A 22,465-nucleotide genomic window follows, 5' to 3' on the forward strand; every position below is an offset into this window, starting at 1 on the left:
TTGGGGGAGTCCACTGGGAATGGTGGAATCATGCAGGAATGAAAATAGAAATAAACACATATATAATTCTCTGCCTATTGGAGTAAAAATTATTTCATGAATAATTATATAATATGAACCTATGTATCTTTTATTTTATCTTCTGATACTATAAATTATTTCAAAAGTCTGCATAGTATCTTTGATAAAATGAAACAGATTATAGACTCTACTACTAAAAAAAAAACTTATGATATGCAAACATTTAGCTAAAAGACAAGAAGTAACATAATCTTTGCTGTTCTCTAATTCATAACATTACCATCACAAAGAATTACTAGTGTTCACAACCCTGCTTAAAAAGAAAGATTATAAAAGGATAACAGAGGACTTAGTGGGGGTTGTATTGCTGTGTAGAAAACTGAGAAATGTTATAAATGTACAAAGTGTTGTACTTACTGTCGAATGTAAAATATTAATCCCCCAATAAAGAAATTAAAAAAAAAATTTTAAATGAAAGGTTAAAACATAAACTTAGAATGGTATTGGATACCCACAAAATTCTGATTAACCAGAGCACACAAAGAATTGGGTTCAAATGTTATATGAACATAATGCGTCTGATGAGTCAATTTAACGATTCCTTTTGGTTGACTTCTTCTTCTGTACCTCTTTATGCTTTTTTTTTCTCCTCTTACCACCTTCTTTGAGTCCTGCTGAAAAAAGATAGGGATCCCAGGTGCTAGTGACCCAAGGCATACGATGCTGATCAGTGTTCATAAAAGTACAGTGAGATACATGTTTGGGACAGTAGCACTTTGGTGAATAATTGAATGGCTGTCTTCTCCAGCAGCATTCCTCTATAGAGCCCTCATCATCTGTCATGCCATTTATAAGGAAGGACTTCAGTTCATCATCATCCTCAACTTCTATCTCTTGATGATTTTCAGTATGTTTGCTTGTATGGGTATTTCTACTCTTAGCAGCTTTGCCTGAAGTTGTAAATTCAGAAAAGTATATGTAGTTACCCATCCCACTGTCATCAAATGACAGGGAAGAAAATGAATTAAGGCCTTCATGGCCCAGTGAACTATATGATGTATATCTTGTGTCATATGGAGAAAACCTCTCAAAAACTGGATATTCACTGGAGGTAGAGAAAAAGGACCTTGCACCTCTGCTTCTGCTTCCGTAGGAACTTCTTGGACAATATAAAAGGTCCTCGAGTGAGTCTTCAAAGAAACGAAATGAAAATACGTCCCTTTCACCAAAAAATTTTTTAAAAACATCACTTGACTTTTGAAGTGTGAAGCCATACTCAGAAGACTTGTCGAAATGATTTCCATCTCCACCATTTAGTCCTTCTTTACCATATTTATCATAAATGTTCCGTTTTTCATCATTTGATAATACCTCATAGGCCTCTGCTACTTCTTTGAATTTTTTCTCTGCTTCTTCTTTATTTTCTGGATTTTTATCAGGGTGCCATTTTAGTGCCACTTTATGATAAGCCTTTTTAATGTCCTCAGGTGAAGCATATCTCTGCACTCCTAGAACTTCATAGTAATTCAACATGTTTTAATAGATTGTTGAAAGAAGTCTGCTGGATAATGACTGGTTTCCTTCAGCTCAGGCTATGCTGCTGGTGGTGGTAAAGGCAGTGACTGCAACTAGGTACATTTTTGCATTGAAGGCAATGTATCACCCACAAACCACTGCTAGCAGAGCTTAGGGTACTGATTATGTGGCAAGCAGAGTTACCAGCTTATGTCAGAGAGGACTACATTATGGTGTCATTCTTGGGTTGGGGTAGGGATTAGAACTTCTAAGTGGAGGTAGTTCAGAGTCAGTCCACACCCCACATCCTCTGGACTATTTCACTAGTTTTTTTTTTTTTTAAATATTAATGAGAAAGATAGGAGGAGAGACAGAACTAGACATTACTCTGGTACATGTGCTGCCAGGGATTGAATTTGGGACTTGATGCTTGAGAGTCCAGTACTTTATCCACTGTGCCACCTCCTGGACCACCCTAGTTTATTTTTTTATTTTTTTATTAGCAGAGTTATGAATACTAGAAGTTCTTTGGACTATGTAGGTTAGAAAAAGATAAATTTGTGGTGCTAGAGATTAGAATAGCAAAGATTATTTTACTTCTTGTCTTTTAGCTAAATGTATATCATAAGTTTTTTTTTAATTTCTTTATTGGGGAATTAATGTTTTACATTCAACAGTAAATACAATAGTTTGTACATGCATAACATTTCCCAGTTTCCCATATAACAATACAAACCCAATTAGGTCCTCTGCCATCCTTCTTGGGTCTGTATTCTTCCCATCCACCCACCCCAAAGTCTTACTTTGGTGAAATACGCCAATTCCAGTTCAAGTTCTACTTGTGTTTTCTTTTCTGATCTTGTTTTTCAACTTCTGCCTGAGATTGAGATCATCCCATATTCATCCTTCTGTTTCTGACTTACACCACTTAACATGAATTTTTCAAGGTCCATCCAAGATCAGCAGAAAACGGTGAAGTCACCATTTTTTACAGCTGAGTAGTATTCCATTGTGTATATATACCACAACTTGCTCAGCCACTCATCTGTTGTTGGACACCTGGGTTGCTTCCAGGTTTTGGCTATTACAAACTGTGCTGCCAAGAACATGTGTGTACACAGATCTTTTTGGATGGGTGTGTTGGGTTCCTTAGGATACATCCCCAGGAGAAGAATTGCAGGATCATAGGATAGGTCCATTTCTAGCCTTCTGAGAGTTCTCCAGACTGTTCTCCACAGAGGTTGGACCAATTTACATTCCCACCAGCAGTGTAGGAAGGATCCTTTGACCCCACACCCTCTCCAGCATTTGCTGCTGTTACCTTTTCTGATGTATGACATTCTCACAGGAGTGAAGTGGTATCTCATTGTTGTCTTTATTTGCATTTCTCTGACAATCAGAGACTTGGAGCATTTTTTTCATGTGTTTCTCAGTCTTTTGGATCTCTTCTGTGGTGAATATTCTGTCCATGTCTGCCGGTCTAGCTTTGCGGGCAGGAGAGAGAGACCAGAGACTCATGGTTGAGTGTGACGCAGTTCAATCTTTATTGATGAGGAATGCAGTGTAATCTATCTCTAATCACAATCCTCTCCTATATATATCTCCTGAGGCAGAAGTGTCAGGTTCAAAGAGGATGTATGTAGGATAGGAGGTGGGGAGAAGGAAAAAAAACGCTCTAACCAGTGGGGGGATTAAGTGGTGGAAAACAGGATGTGACTAGGAGAGGAGGCGGAGTGGAAAAAGAGCGTGAACCAGTGGGGATTAAACCAGTGCTGGCAAAACAGTGATTATGTAAATAGACTACAGCATCAAGCAATGCAACAGAAGGGGTCTTAGAAGCAGACCAACACATGTCCTCCCCCCTTTTTTGGATGGGGCTATTTGTTTTCTTGTTGAGATTTGCAAGTTCTTTATATATTCTGGCTATTCGCCTCTTGTCTGATGTATGGCATGTAAAGATCTTCTCCCATTCTGTGAGGGGTCTCTTGGTTTGGGTAGTAGTTTCTTTAGCTGTGCAGAAACTTTTTAATTTGATGTAGTCCCATAGGTTTATGCTTGCCTTAGTCTTCTTTGTAATTGGATTCGTTTCATTGATGATGTCTTTAAAATTTATGCGGAAAAGAGTGCCAATATTTTCTTCTAAGTATCTGATAGTTTGTGGTCTAACATCCAAGTCCTTGATCCACTTGGACTTTACTTTTGTGTTTGGTGAAATATAGTGGTTCAGTTTCATTCTTCTGCATGTTTCAACCCATTTTTTTCAACACCATTTGTTGAAGAGACTCTGCTTTCTCCATTTAATAGTCTGGGCCCCTTTGTCAAAGATTAAATGTCCATAGGTGTGGGGGAATAAGTTTTTTTTAGTAGTACAGTCTAATCTATTGCATTCATTTTATCTTAGCAGTGCCTGATAATGCTTAATAAACCAGTAGGTCTTGTAGTTGCTGACCACAGACTCTCCCTTGTGTAATGTGAAATTTAAGTTACTTAGCCTTAATAACTTCCCAGTCTTGCATGCTATGGTTTGGGAAAGTGGATTTGTGACTGTGTAAAAGTATTCAAGCAGTTAACATATTTGTCCTAGTAAAGAAATAGTTTAGTACATATTACAAACAAATACTCGAATGAAAACATAAAGACTATGGTAGGGTGGGTAAATTTTATGAAACGTCTGGCTCAGACTTGGGGTGTCAGGGAAGACTCTCTAGAAGAAATTGACTAATATACATTTTTTTTCATGTTATGTGTGTCCTTTAGGATGGTAATATATTTGCCCATTAATGCTTTCTGTTACAAAACAGGTAAAGATATTTTAAATTCTGCATATGTATTCAACATTTGATTACTGAATACTTTCTTTGAGACAGTTTGACCCACCAGATGACAGTATTAGACAAAAAATACTCATTTTCATGGTATTCATGTTAAAATGAAAATGTACAGATAATAATAAAACCTACAGAGCACACTTTTCCATCCATAAGGACCCGAGGTCAAGCCCCAACAAACCATCACATGAGAACATCATGCAGAGATGCTTTGCAAGTGGGTGGTGCCTTTCCTCTCTCAGATTCTCCCTTTGTATCATGCTTTTTCTCCTGACTTTTTAAAAATATTTATTTATTTCCTTTTTGTTGCCCTTATTATTTTTTAAAATATTTTGCTTTTTTTAATATTTAATTTAGTTATTACCTTTTGTTGCCCTTGTTATCATTGTTGTAGTTATTATTATTGTTATTGATGTCATCATTGTTAGATAGGACAGAGAAAAATGGAGAGAGGAGCGGAAGAGAGAGAGGGGAAGAGAAAGACACCTGCAGACCTGCTTCACCGCATGTGAAGGAGCCGGGGGCTTGAACCAGGATCCTTAAGCCAGTCCTTGTGCTTTACACCACGTGTGCTTAACCTGCTGCACTACCGCCCAACTCCCTGCCCTTATTGTTTTTATTGTTGTAGTTATTGATGTTGTCGTTGTTGGATAGGACAGAGAGAAATGGAGAGAGGAGGGGAAGTCAGAGAGGGGGAGAGAAAGATAGACACCTGCAGACCTGCTTCACCGCCTGTGAAGTGACTCCCCTGCAGGTGGGGAGCCGGGGGCTCCAACCCGGATCCTTATTCCGGTCCTTGCACTTCGTACCACGTGCACTTAACCCACTGCACTAACGTCCGACTCCCTGTATTGTGCTTTTTCTAAAGGAAAAAAAAATATCTGCAGATAGTGTACAGGCATAACATCCAAGTGAAGCCCTCGCAGGAAAAAAGGAAGGAGAAAAGGAAAAAGAAAGAAAAGAATTTGAGACAATGTATGTGCTCCAAAAATAGTTGTGTGATGGAGGCAGATAAGTATCTTCCACGGTTTTTAGAAGACCTAAGGAGATAACATTGGAGCTAAGACCTAAATGACAGAGTATGATCATTCTATATAGTAGCCACTAGCCACATTGATGAACATTTTTATCTTTCCCAGCTTTGAGCTATAACAAAATGAAGATCCATATCAAGTACAGTGGGGAGCTATTGGGAGGGCTTATGCATCTAACTGATATTTATTTTCAATATTTTTTATAACTTTTTTTTATATGTTTATTTATTTTCCCTTTTGTTACCCTTGTTTTGTTGTAGTTATTACTGTTGTTGTTGGATAGGACAGAGAGAAATGGTGAGAGGAGGGGAAGACAGAGAGAGGGAGAGAAAGATAGACACCTGCAGACCTGCTTCACCGCCTGTGAAGTAGCTCCCTGTTGTTGAGCCAAATGTTGTTGAGCACGGGCTGCGGAGATGAGAGGGGGTCCAGAGCGAAGAGGAAACACAAATCTTTATTTGCACTGGCACCTCAGAGTTGGGTGCTAGAGAAGCAGGTTGGGCCACGTGGAGGTAGCAAAAATGGCCGCCTCATGCAGTAACCTTTCCTGCGTCTGAACACCGGAGTGAAGCGCTGGCAAGAGAGCGAGGTGCGGAAGAAAGGCTTTTATAGGAGTAGCTTTCGCGAGAATGGGAAGGGGGAGGAGTGACCATAGCACTCCAGGATAGGATGATAACTCTCGTGAGAATGGGAGGGGGGAGGAGTAACCAAAGCACTCCAAATATCGCAGGAATATAGACAATGTCCTGAGGGCATAACATGGTGGAACAGACACTCCCAGAATGTCCCAACTCTCATGGGAACTAGTAGCCTGAGGGGAAAACATGACAGATGTGACTGCATCTGCACAATTTCCCAGCAGCTCCCCTGCAGGTGGGGATCTGGGGGCTGGAACAGGGATTCTTATGCAGGTCCTTGCGCTTTGTGCCACCTGTGCTTAACCTGCTGTGCTACCACCGGACTCCCTTTCAATACTTTATTTATCTTTTAATAAGTAAGAGAGAAGACAGAGGCAGACCAGAGCACTGCTCAACTGTGGCTTATGGTGGCTCTAAGGGTTGAACCTTGGACCTTATAGCCTTACGCATGAACCTTTTGCATAACCATTATGCTATTTCCCCAACCCTCTGTTATCATTTAAAAAATTAAACATGTCAGAACTCTGGTGGTGGGAATCATATGGAATTGAACCCCACTTGTCCTGCCATCTTGTTAATCATAATTAAATCACTAATAAAAATATTATGAAAACAAAGGGAAAACACAAAGTGAAAAAAATCGTAAACAAGTGAGGATGATTTATTGAGAGCTCACTGTAGTATTGATATCAGTCATTATCATTAACATTTGGGCAAAAATTCAAGAGCAGACAGGCTATGTGATTTACATTGATAATGGATCACTGGCTGCTATGAGGAGGATCAGTTGAAGGAGAGCAAGCTGAAAATTCAGTAAGAAGAAAGCTAGTATCAGTTATATTTTTGGAAATGCACATAAAATACCTGCCAAACTTCAGGGTGAAGAGGTAAGAGCAAATAAACCTGGGTTTGGGAATTTAAAAGATAATTGACCTGGCAGAAAATTTGTGTTGTCCTGGCATAAACCCCAGCACAACTTTGGAACACCACTGCACTGGGGGAAGCACCACTGGATGATGGAGTGATGCTATAGTGTCTCTCTTCCTCTTTCTGAAATAAGAAGTCTTGGGCTGGGGAGGTAGCATAATGGTTATGCAAAAAGACTCTCATGCCTGAGCCTCCAAAAAGTTTTTGCTGAACTTGGGTATGGGTGAGGCTTTGTTGCCACAAAACCTGGATTTGAATCTCATCTAACCCCGTACTATGTAATTTTGTATAAATTACTTCCCATAGTCTAATCTCTTATTTATAAGAATTTAAGTGACAAAAATATGTACCTTCTATGAACTAGAATTCTATTATTTTTTTTTTGTTTTAATGAGAACACTGCTCAGCCCTGGCTTATGATGGTGTTGGAGATTGAACCTGGGACCTCAGAGCCTCAGGCATTAAGATCTTTTGAATTTCTACTATGCTATCTTCCAGACCCCAAAGCTAATTCTTTAATTTAGCATTCAGGATTTTCAGTGAGCTGACCCTTATCTTCCTAATCTTTTCATGTTTCCTTAATACACACACAAACTCAGTGCCTTCCATAATTTCATTCACAATACCTTCCCCAGCCCTTATATCTTTTACTTGACTAATTCCTATTTAGAGCAGACACCACCTACTTGTGCAGTTGCACACAAACACTTTTGGTTTACTTCTCTGTCTTCCCCAAGAGCACCCTGTACTTAATCTTTGCCACTTCATTCATCCTGCAACATTGTTAACTATTTTTGTGCTCTCAAAAACCTTGTGTATGAACCCACTACAGCTTATACCATGTTTTTTTTTTAATTATATTTTATTTCCCTTTTGTTGCCCCTGTTTTATTGTTGTAGTTATTATTGTTGTTGTTGTTGATGTCATTGCTGTTGGATAGGACAGAGAGAAATGGAGAGAGGAAGGGAAGACGGGGGGGGGGGGGGGAGAGAGAAAGATAGACACTTGCAGATCTACTTCACCACTTGCAAAGCTATCCCCCTGCAGGTGAAGAGCCGGGGGCTCAAACTGGGATCCTTACACTGGTCCTTGCACTTTGCGCCACCTGTACTTAACCTGCTGCGCTACCACCCAACTCTCTTATACCATGTTATGTCTCACCTCTACCAGACTACATTTTTTGGTGATCAGAGCAAATAGGCTTATTTTATTCTTGTCTCGTCCCTAGAATATGTTGTCATCATGTGCTCAGTGCATCTTTGTTGAATGAATACTAATACTGCTTATTGTCTGTTTACTGTAATTAAACCTTTTCATACATTTTGTCTGACTCTAGTATTGCAAGATTATATGAGGTAACATGAATATCTTTTCATATTTAACATATCCTCAATAAAATGTTATTTTTCCTGAATTTTTAATATATGTGTGTATATATTTAGAAGAGAGAACTAGAGCATGCTGGTACATGCAATGCTTGGAAATGCTTGAGAGTTCAGCACTTTCCCCCCCCCATTTCTAGGGTTTAACATGAAATCTGGTTATTCTAAAACATTTATTTGCTAGAGATAGATATCTGTGTCTGTATATGTACTGTGAGGACTTTGTGGGTCCACTGTTCCATTTTATTCTCTATTTTTCCTTCAGGATGTGTATCATGTTCCCAACGAAGGTACTCTCTTCAACCTATCCCAGAAAGGAGAATTCCAAATCGCTACTTAGGCCAGCCCAGTCCCTTTACACACCCACACCTCCTAAGACCAGGTAAGACTTTTAAACTATAACAGCTGCTTCTCTCTTTAGGTACTTGTCTAGGACAGTAATATACAAGATCATTTATTTTTTAGTGATAGAAAAGTACAGTAATATACAATATTTTTTGTAGTGATAGAGAAGTCCTAGATATATGCTGTCCAGTTGCACAATATGATAGTAGCTGCAGGTGACCATAGTATATTTAACATGTTGATAGTTCAATTGAGGAACTGAATTTTTATTTAAATTTAAGTCTTTGTGCATGGCTGCTAATCTAGAACAATAACTACTATAAGGTTTATAATTTTAAACTACCAATGAAATCTTGTATTTCCGGAATTCTTCTTTTTAAGTTCTATTGATTTCTTTTTTTATTTTTTTACTAGATCACTGCTCAGCTCTGGTTTATGATAATACTGGGGATTGAACCTGGGACTTTGGAGCCTCAGGCATAAGAATTTCTTTGCAGAACCATTATGCTCCCTGCCCAAGTTATATTTCTTTCTAAAACATAGTTTCTAGAACTCTGTTCTAATTATTGATTCTTTGTGAACTGCTGTATTAAGTATAGTTTAGAAAAAAATTTATAGTATTAAATATTCATTTTTTGATTTTAACAAAAATAGGGTAATATAATTATTTAAGATTTTCAGGCCTGATTGTCATCACTTTCAGTGACAACAATGATAAAGGTGATACAGAAATTGTAAAGGCCGACTTACTAATTTTTTGTGAATCTCTGGTGTTGCTGCTTGAAGATGTGCCATATCACTTTCTCAAATTCATAACTAGAGATTTTTTTGTTTGTATCTTTAAGAATATGATTAAGAGATGAACTGTAGTGAATAACTGTCATCCCCAAAATGATACATCAAACATTTGTAGAAAAAGCAATCAGATTTTATTTTTGTTTTTTTATAATTAGTTTATTTTTACTAGAGCACTGCTTAGCTCTGGCTCATGCTGGTGGTGGGGGGGTTGAACCTGGAGTTTTGGAGCCTCGGGTATGAGTTTCTCTTTGCATAACCATTATGCTATCTACCCTGGACCTAGCAAATCAGATTTGCAGTAGAAATTTTCACTTCTGCCATGGAAAGTTAGATCTGTTGTATACTGTGTTTAAAAAAAGGGGTGGGGGTCGGGCGGTAGCGCAGCAGGTTAAGCACAGGTGGCACAGAGTGCAAGGACCCATGTAAGGATCCCAGTTCCAGCCCCTGGCTTCCCACCTGCAGGGGAGTTGCTTCACAGGTGGTGAAGCAGGTCTGCAGGTGTCTGTCTTCCCCCCCCCCCATCTCTGTTCCCCTCCTCTCTCCATTTCTTCTGTCCTATCCAACAATGATATCAATAACAACAAAAATAATAACTATAAGGGCAATAAAAAAGAGAAAGTAAATAAAATAAATATATGTATATATTAAATTTCCTTTAGAAATGTTATTCTTTCACTCCACAAAATGAATGATACCAATGTGTCTCTCAGTGAGGGTTTCCTTTTGGTGAATCTTCATCGACTGGAATTCCTGCTGGGAAGTTGGCTGAAATTCAGGAAATGCAGTTCACCACAGAAACAAGAAATCAGTTTTCCAAAGCAGTAAGGTAAGCTTACTTGCAATTCAGTTAGTACTTAAGTACTTCTTTACCTTGCCAATTTACCTTTAAGTTTAATTTTCCAAATTAGAATTACTAGCTTTGAAAATTATTGATTTCTTGTGGTGAAAATTTTTTTAAGATTTATTTATTTATTTATTCGTGAGAAAGATAGGAGAGAGAGAAAGAACCAGACACTACTCTGGCACTTGTGCTGCCAGGGATTGAACTCAGGACCTCATGCTTGAGAGTCCGATGCTTTATTCACTGTGCCACCTCCCAGACCACATGGTGAAATATTTTATATGGTGAACTGCATTTTCAGGCATTGAAACTGAAATTAGTAATCATATTGCCAAGATGATGGTTTCTGGATTTAGACTGTTTATGATTTGTTATATAGATGATAACTACATAAAACAGTGAATAAATAAATATACATGCAAACATGTCCATATAGTTTGCAATCCAGAAGGTAGCTTAGTGGATAAGGTATATAAAGTACTGAGTTTGAGCTCTGGTATCACATGTGCCAGAATAATGTTCTGGTTGTCCCTTTCCCTTTCTTTCATATATAAATCTTTAAAAAAATAAAATACTCAAAACCCCACTAGTCAAAGGTAACAGCTATTGACACTTCGGTATATGTATCATTCTACATTTATCTTTTTTTTTTTTTTTTTGTCTCCAGTATTATTGCCGAGGCTCAGTGCCTTCACTACAGATACACTACGAACTCAGTTCTCAGTTCTCCTGGTGGCCATCTTTTTTTTTTTCCATTGTTGTTGGATAGAACAGAGAGAAATTGAAAGAGAAGGGGGAGATAGAGAGAGGGAGAGAAAAATAGACACCTGCAGACCTACTTCATCACTTGCAAAGCTATCCCCCTGCAGGTGGAGAGCCAGGGGCTCGAACTGGGATCCTTGCACCAGTCCTTGCACTTCACACTACGTATCTACATTTATTTCTTATATAGAGGTATAGGAGGTCGGGCAGTGGCACATCTAGTAGAGTGCACACATTACAGTGCAGAAGGACACAGGTTTAGACTCCCATTTCCCACCTGCAGCAGGAAAGCTTCTCTTACTCTGTCCCCTTCTCTATCTCCCCTTTCCTTCTTTTCCTAATTAAAAAAAAAATAAGATGATCTCCATTTAATTATTGGATAGAGACAACCAGAAATCAAGAGGGAATATAAAAGGAGAGAGACAGAAAGACACCTGCAGCACTGCTTCACCACTCATGAAGCTTTCCCTTTGTGGGTGGTGACCAGGGACTCAAACTCAGATCCTTGCGCAGTGTAATGTATACTCTTTCTTTCTTTCTTTCTTTCTTTCTTTCTTTCTTTCTTTCTCTCTCTCTCTCTCTCTCTCTCTCTCTCTCTCTCTCTCTTTCTTTCTTTCTTTCTTCTTTATCAGAGTACTGCTCAGCTCTGATTTATGGTGGTGTGGGGATGGGAGGCTCAGGCATGATAGTAACTTTGCATAACCATTCTGTTATCTACCCTAGCCCATTCTCTCTCAATTTCTCTTTGTCTCTATCCATTAAAATTTTTTTTTCTTATATAATTCTAAGCTACCAATGAAAGCTTGTATTTCAGGAACGCTTTTGTTTACCTATTGCTTTCATTTTCTTTTTTATTTTTTTACTAGAGCATTGCTCACCTGGATGAGCACACACTTACCGTGTGCAGTGGCCTGGGTTCGAACCCCCTCTCCCCACATGAAGAGGAGACACTTTACAAGCAGTAAAGCAGGTCTGCAGGTATCTGTCTTTCTCCCTTCCTTTCTGTCTCCCTCTCCTCTCACAATTTCTCTCTGTCTTACCAAATAAAATAGAAGAAAACAATGCCTGCCAGGAACTATGGACTCGTGGTGCAGATACCTAGCCTCAGTTGATCTATTTACTTCCTTAAAATAAACTCCTACAAGTGAAAATAAGTGGACCTCTCTTTTGCTTTTTTTTTTTTTTGTAGTTGTCTCCCTTAGATTTCCGTAGACTTCTTGACTACATATCAGCCCAAGTTCCCTGAAATGACAGTAACTTGTAAAAGTATTTTGTAGAATTACATGGAAAATTAAAAGAATTCTATTCTGACTATGCTACTGCTGCTTTCTGTGGAAATAAAAGTGTCAGATTGATATCCCCAAGTATTTGTAATGATTTTTAAAAATTTATCACTTTTTAAAAATTTTTAATGTTTTTTGAAACAACTGCCATTGACATGACTTTATTTTTTTTAATATTTTATTTATTTATTTTGTCTTTTGTTGTCCTTGTTGTTTTTCGTTGTTGTTGTAGTTATTATTGTTATTGATGTTGTCATTGTTAGATAGGACAGAGAGAAATGGAGAGAGGAGGGGAAGACAGAGAGGGGCAGAGAAAGATAGACACCTGCAGACCTGCTTCACCGCTTCTGAAGCGACTCCCCTGCAGGTGGGGAGCCGGGGGCTCCAACCGGGATCCTTATGCCGACCTTGTGCTTTGCGCCACCTGCGCTTAACCCGCTGCGCTACCGCCCGACTCCCGACTTTAATTTTTTTATTATCTTTATTTATTGGATAGAGACAGCAAGAAATTGAAAGGAGGGAGAGATAAACATCTGCAGACCTGCTTTACCACTTGTGAAGCTTTCCCCCTGCAGGTGGGGACCAGGGGCTTGAACCCAGGTCTTGTGTACTGTAATGTATGTGCTTAACCAGGTGCACCACCACCTGGCCCTTCACTTCTTTTTTTTTTTTAATATTTATTTATTTATTTATTTTCCCATTTTGTTGCCCTTGTTTTTTATTGTTGTTATTGATGTCATCTTTGTTAGGACAGAGAACTGGAGAGAGGAGGGGAAGACAGAGAGGGGGAGAGAAAGATAAACACCTCTAGACCTGTTTCACTGCCTGTGAGGTGACCCCCCTGCAGGTGGGGAGTCAGCTCGAACCAGGATCCATGTCAGTCCTTGCACTTTGTGCCACATGCACTTAAACCGCTGTGCTACCGACCAACTCCTGGTCCCTCACTTCTTTAAAAAATAAACACTGTACAACAACAAGGGCAACAAAATGGGAAAAATGGCCTCCAGGAGCAATGGATTCGTAGGGAAGGCACTGGACCCCAGCAATAACCCTAGAGGCAAAAAAATAAAAAATAAAATAAACAAACACTGTAAGTCTTTTTTATATTTCTTTGATAGGGGCATTCCTATACAAGGGCTGTATAGAAAGACAGAAATGTGGGTGGGGGTATAGCATAATGGTTATGCAAAGAGACTTTCATGTCTGAGGCTCTCAGGTCCCAGGGTCAATCCCCATACTGTAAGCCAGAGCTGAGTAAAAAAAAAAACTGGTTAAAAAAAAAAAAGACAGAAATGTTAGTTCAGTCTCTTTAATCTGTGCCTTCCATTTATCACCCCATCCCAGAATAAATAAGGGAACAAATGAAGTTCTGAGCTATATACAGTGACTATGTCCTGTAAATTTACTTTCATAGTTTTGTATATGAAAGATACTTTTGTAGTTCTTGAATGTTCCATATTACTGTCATTAGCAGAACAGCACAGTACGTAGCTTACATAAACACTGACTCTAGTTAACAAGAATCAAATATCTAATGAAGCATTATTTCCCTAAACTTAACATTTGTAACATCCTTATGTTCCTAAGCAAAATTAATTTTAGAATATGTGATACAGGGGCCAGGTGGTAGCACACCTGGTTAAGCACACATACTACAATGCACAAGGACCCGGGTTCAAGCTGCTGGTCCCCACCTGCAGGGGGAAAGCTTTGCGAGTGGTGAAGCAGGGCAGCAGGTGTCTCTCTGTTTTTCTTCCTCTCTATCTCCCCTTTCCTCTCTCAATTTCTGGCTATCTCTATCCAATAAATAAATATAATAATAAAAAAGGAAAAAAAAGAATATGTGATCCAGTTTCATGTGCTTAAAGTAGAGAATATTCAGAGAGTTGGATTTATCTGACATATACAGAATCACTTCTTGTTTTTTTTCTACCATAATAATAAGCAGATTCATTGGGAAGTACTCAGAATGCAAATATGTGGTCTGTAATTTGAGGAAATTCTTTTACCATTTTGTCAGCTATAATTAAATATAATAACTACACAATACAAACATCAAGTATACTATTTAAAATGATGAAAATTAGTTTTTAGAGTGAGTTATAGTTAATTGCCAAATCATTTTCCCTTTTTAAATTTTTTTTTAAATTTATTATCTTTGTTTATTTGATAGAGACAGCCATAAATCGAGGGGAAAGGAGTGATAGAGACAAAGAGACACCTGCAGCCCTGCTTCACTACTCAGAAGCTTTCCCTCTGCAAGTGATGACCAGGAGCTTGAACCCAGATCCTGGTGCTCTGGATGGTGTGTGCTCAAGCAGGTGTGCCACTGCCTGGCCCCTCATTTTTCCTTTTTAAGAATATTTACTTACTAATGCAGCAGAGTGGAGAGAGAAAACCAGAGTATCACTTTGGCACACGCAATGCCAGGGATCAAACTCAGGACCTCATGCTTGAAAGTCCAATGCCAGGGGGACTGGGTGGTGGCACAGCTGCTTGAGCACACACTGTACAGAGCACAAGAACTAGGGTTTGAGCCCCCCATACCCACCTGCAGGGGGGAAGCTTCAAGATGTTCAAGCGGTACTGCAAGTGTGTCTTTGTCTCTTTCCCTATCTCCCCCTCCCCTCTTAGTTTTTGTCTGTATCTAATAAATATATAAATAAAATATTAAAAAAGAAAAGCAGAAGAAAAGGTAAGAAAAGGAGGTTGGTCCATTGCCTAATCCACTGTGCCACCTCTTCTAAAAGTTTCAGAGTCATGGGCCTGTGAGGTAGAACAAGAACACATGCTGGGGGTTAACACACATGGTGCCAAGTGCAAGGACCTGTGTAAGGATCCTGGTTCAAGCCCCTGGCTCCCCACCTGCAGGGGGTTGCCTCACAAGCAATGAAGCAGGTCTGCAGGTGTCTGTCCTTCTCTCCCCTTCTCTGTCTTCCCCCTCTCTCTTGATTTCTCTCTGTCCTATCCAACAACAGTGACATCAATAACAATAACCATAATAACGATAAAACAACAAGGACAACAAAAGGGAAAATAAATAAACATTAAGAAGAAGAAGAAGAAGAACACATGCCTCTGTGCTTGAGGCTCTGGGTTTGATCCTTGGCACCATATGGGAATACCACAGAGACTTCCATGGATGGTTGAGTGGTGCTTTGGTGTCTCCTCTCTCTTAAAAATGCAGTATAAAAAAATTGGGGAGAGAGAGACTTGGGGGTCACATATGCAAGGCTTGGATGGATAGTAAAGGGGCCTGCAGGAAGAGGCCATTGCAGCCACACTGGTCCCAGTAGATGTGGGCAGAGCCCACCTCCCACCTAAAGCTGTCTTTGCTCCCTGGGGGCCTCTGGCTCATTTTTATTTGATTTTATATTTCATTTGTTTTATTTTAATGAGAGAAACAGACCAGAGCACTGCTCAGCTCTGAGTTATGGTGGTACTGGGAATTGAGCCTAAGACTTTGAAGCCTCAGGGTTTTCATATAACCATTGTGTTTTCTACTTAACCCTCGTTTTTATTTTTAACTTTTTAAAAAAGATTTATTAATACAAAAATGCTGGTATTGTATCTTTTGGGGAAATGGATGGAACTGGACATAATTATGTTTACCAAAATAAAAGGTGAAAAGCAAAACAAGAAGGTGGTTTCACTCATGTAGAATCTATGTGATTCAGAAAGTTGTTTTGTTTATAGAGACTGAGATATAGGCAGAGAGAGGGTGGAAAAGACCACAACACCAAAGATTCCTTCATTGTGGGGGCGAGGCTCAAACCTCGGTCATGCACATGGCAAAGCAGCACATTATCCAGGTGAGTTATTTTGCCAGCTTGATTAGAGTTTTAACAAAGATACATATCAATATAACCCACACCACTGTCAAGACATAGAATATCTCCATCTCAGAAATTTCTTCAGGCCCCACCATGTCTATGCCCACCTCCATCCTTAACCACTTCTCTGATTTTTATCAATATGCAGTGTTTTGTCTATTCTTAAATTTTATAGAAGTAGAATCATATAACATGGACCCACCCTTTTTGCCCTCAAGACAGCTACAGTTTTGTAAAACATTTCCTTGAGTATGGACCAGCAAGATAGCTCACTTGGATGATGTGCTTGCTTTTTCGTGGGCATGACCCAGGTTCAAGCCTGTCCCCCACTACATTGAAGAAAGCTTTGGTGCTCTCTCTGTGTCTTTCTATCTGAAAGAAACTGTAGTGGTGAAGCCCCAGTGATAACCATCCCAAACCACAAAATAAATAAATAATTGTTTTAAATGGTGTACCCTTTCTATCTGGCTCATTTTGCTTGATATATACAAGTGAAATCTAGAGTATTTTTATCTGGTTGAGCACACATGTTACAATGCTCAAGGAACCAGGTTTGAGCTCCCAGATCCCACCTGCAGAAGGAAAGCTTTGTGAGTGGTGAAGCAGGGTTGCAGGTACCTCTCTGTCTCTCTCCCTGTCACCCCCTTCCCTCTCCATTTCTGGCAGTCTCTATCCAATAAATAAAGATGATTTTTTAAAAAATAAAGTATTTTTATTATATATTTGGTTATTTTATTTTTTTTCAAAGATATCAACATTTCACTGTTACAACGAATTACTAGCTTTCTCCCCATTTCCAATTGTATACTGATATGTTGATTTTTGAGCCATTCCCTTATTTATAGTAAAATATTTCCTAATATTAAATCAGACTACATGAACTTCTTTTTAAATTTTTTTTTAAATTTATTTTCCCTTTTGTTGCCCCTGTTTTTCATTGTTGTTGTAGTTATTGTTGTCGTCGTTGCTGGATAGGACAGAGAGAAATGGAGAGAGGAGGGGAAGACAGAGGGGGGCAGAAAAAGACACCTGCAGACCTGCGTCACAGCTTGTGAAGTTACTTCCCTGCAGGTGGGGAGCCTGGAGCTTGAACCGGGATCGTTGTGGATGTTGTGCGCCACGTGCGCTTAAGTCGCTGCGCTACCCCCGGCTCCCTACGTTTTTTTTATTATCTTTGTTTATTGGATAGTAGAGACAGTCAGAAATTGAGAGGGAAGGGGGAGGTAGAGAGACAGAGAGACACCTGCAGCCGTGCTTCACCATTTGTGAAGCTTTCCCCCCTGGAGATGGGGACCAAGGGCTCGAACCCGTGTCCTTGCACATTGTAACATATACACTCAACCAGGTGCACCACCACTTGGCCCCAGCTACATTAAATTATACTGTAGTTTCAGAAAATAATGAAAATGTATACCTATATTGTAGCAAAGACCTTCATCTTTCCATCTATTTGCAACCTTTATAAAATACTCCTTGCTGGTTTTACCACTGGGCTGATACTGTATGAAAAACATGTTTCTTGTTCTCTTGAGAGGCCAGTCCTAAGTATTCTGGAAGAGCTTTTCTTCTTCATATATATTTATCTTCCCTTTTGTTGCCTTTGTTTTTATTGTTGTTGCAGTTATTGTTGTTGTTATCCATGTCGTCGTTGTTGGATAGGACAGAGAGAAATGGAGAGAGAAGAAGACCGAGGGGGGGAGAGAAAGACACCTGCAGACCTGCTGCTTCACCGCCTCTAAAGTGACTCCCCTGCAGCTGGGGAGCCAGGGGCTCAAACCCGGAGCTTTGCGCCACATGTGCTTAACCCACAGCGCTACTGCCCCACTCCCAGAGCTTTTATTCTTAACTGAAAAAGCCTCAGAATTGATTGTGAGACTTTGGTATTTGCAGAGTCCAAGTTTTGATGTCTAGGCATTTGATTGGTTAAACAGACTTGTTAGACAGCCCCTCCATCCTTAATTAGTTCCAGGTGATAAAATACTGACTTTACATCTCATTACTTTATAGTTTGACAGAGTTGCCAGAATGTCTATTAAGATAATTTTACCATTGAATTCATCCCAGGTGAGTCAGCGGTAGCTCAGCAGGTTAAGCGCACATGGCACAAAGCACAAGTACCGGTAAGGATCCAGGTTCAAGCCCCTGTCTCCCCACCAGCAGCGGAGTCCTTCACAAGTGGTGAAGCAAGTCTGCAGGTGTCTTTCTCTCCCCCTCTCTGTCTTCCCCTCCTCTCTCCATTTCTCTCTGTCTTATCCAACAATGACGACATCAATAACTACAAAAATAAAACAAGGGCAACAAAAGGAAATAAATAAAAATAATTTTAAAAATTAAAAAAAAAAAACTTCCCAGATTGACTTTAATGGTTAGTTCTGTGGTCAGCGGCCATCTGTAACAACTGCCAGGTCAACCTCTGGTGCTAAAGGTCATTGTTTTATCAGACCGTTTGTTTCTCCTCTCCTTCAAATGCAAAGGTGTCTTTTTCCTTGGGTAATTACTCTGTTTTGTCCTTTTTTTTTTTTCCTTCTCTAAACATTGGGATTTTTTTAAATATATATTTTATGTATTTATTCATTTTGAAGATTTTATTCATTCATAAAGAAGATAGGCAGAGAGAGAGAAAGGACCATACATCACTCTGGTACATATGCTGCCAGGGATTAAACTCTGTACTTCATGCTTGAGAGTTCAGTGTTTTATCTACTGTACCACCTCCTGGATCACCATTTTTAAAATTTATTTTGGATAGAGACAGCACTGCTTCACCACTTTTAAAGCTTCCCCCCTGAAGGTGCAGACTAGGGACTTGAACCTCAATCCTTCTACACTTCAATGTGTGCACTCTAGCAGGTGTGCCAACCTCTGTTTTGTTCTTGATTTGACAGTCACTTGAAAATTTTAGAAGTGTGGAAGCATTTGATAATCACTCCATTAGTGTTGATAATTAGTAGATTTGTGGAAATGTGGCTAGTGTTTTAAATATTTCTTATATAGTCAGTTGTATAAAATTGTTTTTCAGTTAAAGACAATAATACTTTAGAGGCAGGGTGCTGGCTAACCCAGTTTAGTTCATATATTATCTTGCATAAGGATCCAGGTTCAAGCTCCCTTGAACCTGGGAGGAAGCTTCACAAGCAAGCCTGTGGAACAGTACTGCAGGTGTCCTCATCTCTATTTCTGTATCTCTCCCTCACTTTCTATGAAAACAAAACAAACAAAAGCAAAGTCACCAGGAATGGTAATCATGCAAGCAACTAAGTCCTGGAGATGACTAAGGTGGCAAGAAATTTGAAAATTAAAAAAATGGACACTTTGAAAGTTGTAAGATAGCTTTCTCTTTTTTTTTAATTTTGTTTTATTTTTCAGAGAGCTGCAGAGAGAAACAGAAGTACCAAAGCACTGCTCAGCCCTGGCTTATGGTGGTGCGAGGGGTTGAATTTGGGACTTTGGAGCCTCAGGCACTAGAGTCTCTTTGCATAACCACTATGCTATCTACTCTCACCCGTAGGATAGCTTTCTGGTCCTGCTTTGATTTAAAAATATTTATCATTTCAGAAGTTACTATCTATGACATATATGTATATATGTATTTGTGTATCTTGTGTTGTTAATAAAAATAAAAGGATAGATTATTTGAGTTATTAAAATTTTGAATTTTCAAGACCACTATTGCAAGACTTTCATGCCTGAGACCAGAGGTCCCAGCTTCAATCTTGGCACCACCAGAGCTGGGCAGTGCTCTGGTAAAGAAAAGAAAAGAAAAGATTTAATTGTGAATTTTTTTTATATTTATTTATTTTCCCTTTTGTTGCCCTTGTTGTTTTATTGTTGCTATTGATGTCTTTGTTGTTGGATAGGATAAAGAGAAATGAAGAGAGGAGGGAAAGACAGAGAGGGGGAGAGAAAAATAGACACCTGCAGACCTGCTTCACCGCCTGTGAAGCGACTTCCATGCAGGTGGGGAACCGGGGCCTCGAACCAGGATCCTTAGGCCAATCCTGGTGCTTTGCACCATGTACGCTTCATCCTCTGCACTACTGCCCAGCTCCCACCAAATAAGTATTTTAAACTTAGTTTTACTACATGAAATGCAGTGGTGAAGTAACCAAAAGGAAAGCACAGGAAAGGGAGAAAAAAAGAAAAGTTCAAGAAATCTAGTTAACCTTTGCTTTAATGAAAGAAGTTAGTGCTTGGGTAAACTGACACATTTCCAGTTGGGTAACATTAGCAGACTTAACATGAATAATTTTTAGGGAGATAAGTAGTTAAGGTGTTCCTTGGATCTGGTACAGAGTTCAATGTTTTTTTTTTGCCAAAGAGCCCTAGGACTCAGCCAGCACAATTGAGAAGGAAGGAAATAAGACGCTAGCCCTTCTAGGCCCGACTCTGTTGCTTTGTCTGGATCAAACTGACCTATAAGGGCCTCTCTTCTTTAGGTACTTTTTAAATTTTGTATCAACTTCAGCAAAAATGTTTTTTTCATTTTTAAATAAATCTGAAAGTTTAATAAAATTAATGTTTTGTTACTTGAATGCAACCTACATGATTTGAGAGGAACTATACAATATTTTGAACTTTTAGAGAATATGCAAATTGCCTTGACTCTCAAGGAGATTATTTATATTCAGCTCACTGTTAATACAAGATAAAGAGAAAAATCCTGCTAGGAAGGTATTTTTATTACTTGGGAATTCAGAAAGAGAAATGTATTATAAGTCTTAAAATTAGGAAAAGCTTTGGCCTTAAACTCTATTGTGTTAAAAGCTAAAGGTGGGCCGTGGGGGGACAAAGAGTGGCACATCTGGTAAGTGAACATGTTACCATGTGCACAGAATCAGGCTCAAGCCCCCAGTCCCCACTTGACCACTTTCAGGGAGAAAGTCTCACAAGTGATGAAGCAATGCCGCTGCTGTCTTTCTTCTTCTCTCCCTTCCCTTCCCTAGCAATTTCTCTGTCTCTATCTAATAAATAAAAATGCATATTGAGAAAAGGTTGTTTAACAAGTATTTGTCAGGGTGGGGGTAGGTAACATAGTGGTTGTGCAAAGAGACTGTTACGCCTGAGGCTCCACAATCTCAGGTTCAGTCTTCCACACCATAGTAAGCCTGAGCCAAGCAGTGCTCTGGTTAAAAAAAAAGAGTGAATGAACATCTATCAAATACCCACTATATCCTATGTTGTTCTTGGTCCTGGAAATCTTTCACTGAACAGACAAAACTCTGTCTTTACCAAAAGGTAGCTCAGTGATAGAATGTATGCTTTTCATGTATGAGGCCCTGAATTTGATCCCTGACAGCAAAAAGAAAAAACTCTAGCAATCTAGGGCGTGGCTCAGTGAGCAAAGTGGTTCCTTTCTGGCACTACATATAAACAGATTGGTGCATGTTTTCTCTCAAGTGAATAAATACTTTTTTTTTTTTTGAAAGGGAAACTATCTTTATGAGTATTACTTTTGTTTGGGAAAATCACACAGATTATATGACTTTTCTTCAATTGCATATTAGAGCTTTAGGACAACTGAAATTGTATGTCTAACAGTACTGTCCACATTAGTAATGTTCAAGACATATTTGGTTGAATGAAGAAAAGATCTTGAGGGGGCCATGATGATCCCGGTTTTCAAAAACTATCATTTCTTCCAAATTTTAAGTACTTTTAAAAAAAAAATTTATATTTATTTTCCCTTTGGTTGCCCTTGTTTTTTATTCTTGTTGTAGTTATTATTGTTGTTATTGATGTTGTTGTTGTTAGATAGGACAGAGAAATGGAGAGAGGAGGGGAAGACACCTACGACCTGCTTCACTGCTTGTGAAGTCACCCCCTGGAGGTGGGGGAACCGGGGGCTCGAACCGGGATCCTTATGCCGGTCCTTGCGCTTTGCGCACTGCCCTTAACCCGCTGCGCTATCGCCCGACTCCCTTCTTACAAATTTCTTTTATTTTCCCTTTTGTTGCCTTTGGTTTTTTTATTTTATTTTTATTGTTGTTGTAGTTATTATTACTGTTGTTGTTGTTGATGTCGTCCTTGTTAGATAGGACAGAGAGAAATGGAGAGAGGTGGGGGAGACAGAGAGGAAGAGAAAGACACCTGCAGACATGCTTCACCGCCTGCAAAGCGACTCCCCTGAAAGTGGGGAGCCAGGGGCTCGAACCGGTATCCTTACGCCTGTCCTTGCACTTGGCGCCACGCTTGCTTAACCCGCTGTGCTACTGCCGGACTCCCCTTCTAACAAATTTTAACAGAGTAATTTAAAACCTA

General features: G+C 39.3%; 2 protein-coding genes across 6 annotated transcripts in view; one reads left to right on the top strand and one right to left on the bottom strand.

Annotated features, from left to right (window-relative positions):
• XPNPEP3 (X-prolyl aminopeptidase 3) overlaps positions 1-22,465 on the top strand; it is a 64,596-nt gene that overhangs the window by 6,910 nt on the left and 35,221 nt on the right. For 4 of the 5 annotated variants that reach the window (XM_060189026.1, XM_060189025.1, XM_060189027.1 and 1 more), the window contains exon 2: positions 8,611-8,727. In XM_060189026.1, the coding sequence (XP_060045009.1) occupies positions 8,611-8,727 (117 nt within the window). Of the gene's footprint in view, positions 1-8,610; positions 8,728-10,198; positions 10,315-22,465 lie in introns of those variants that run through there. The other variant, XM_060189028.1, reaches the window with a different exon arrangement.
• Positions 568-2,410, bottom strand: DNAJB7 (DnaJ heat shock protein family (Hsp40) member B7). The gene has a single exon (XM_007523410.2). The coding sequence runs from the start codon at positions 1,552-1,554 to the stop codon at positions 613-615; it is 942 nt and encodes a 313-aa protein (XP_007523472.1). The 5' UTR covers positions 1,555-2,410; the 3' UTR covers positions 568-612.

This window comes from Erinaceus europaeus, chromosome 4, assembly GCF_950295315.1.
Source record: "Erinaceus europaeus chromosome 4, mEriEur2.1, whole genome shotgun sequence".
NCBI lineage: Eukaryota > Metazoa > Chordata > Mammalia > Eulipotyphla > Erinaceidae > Erinaceus > Erinaceus europaeus.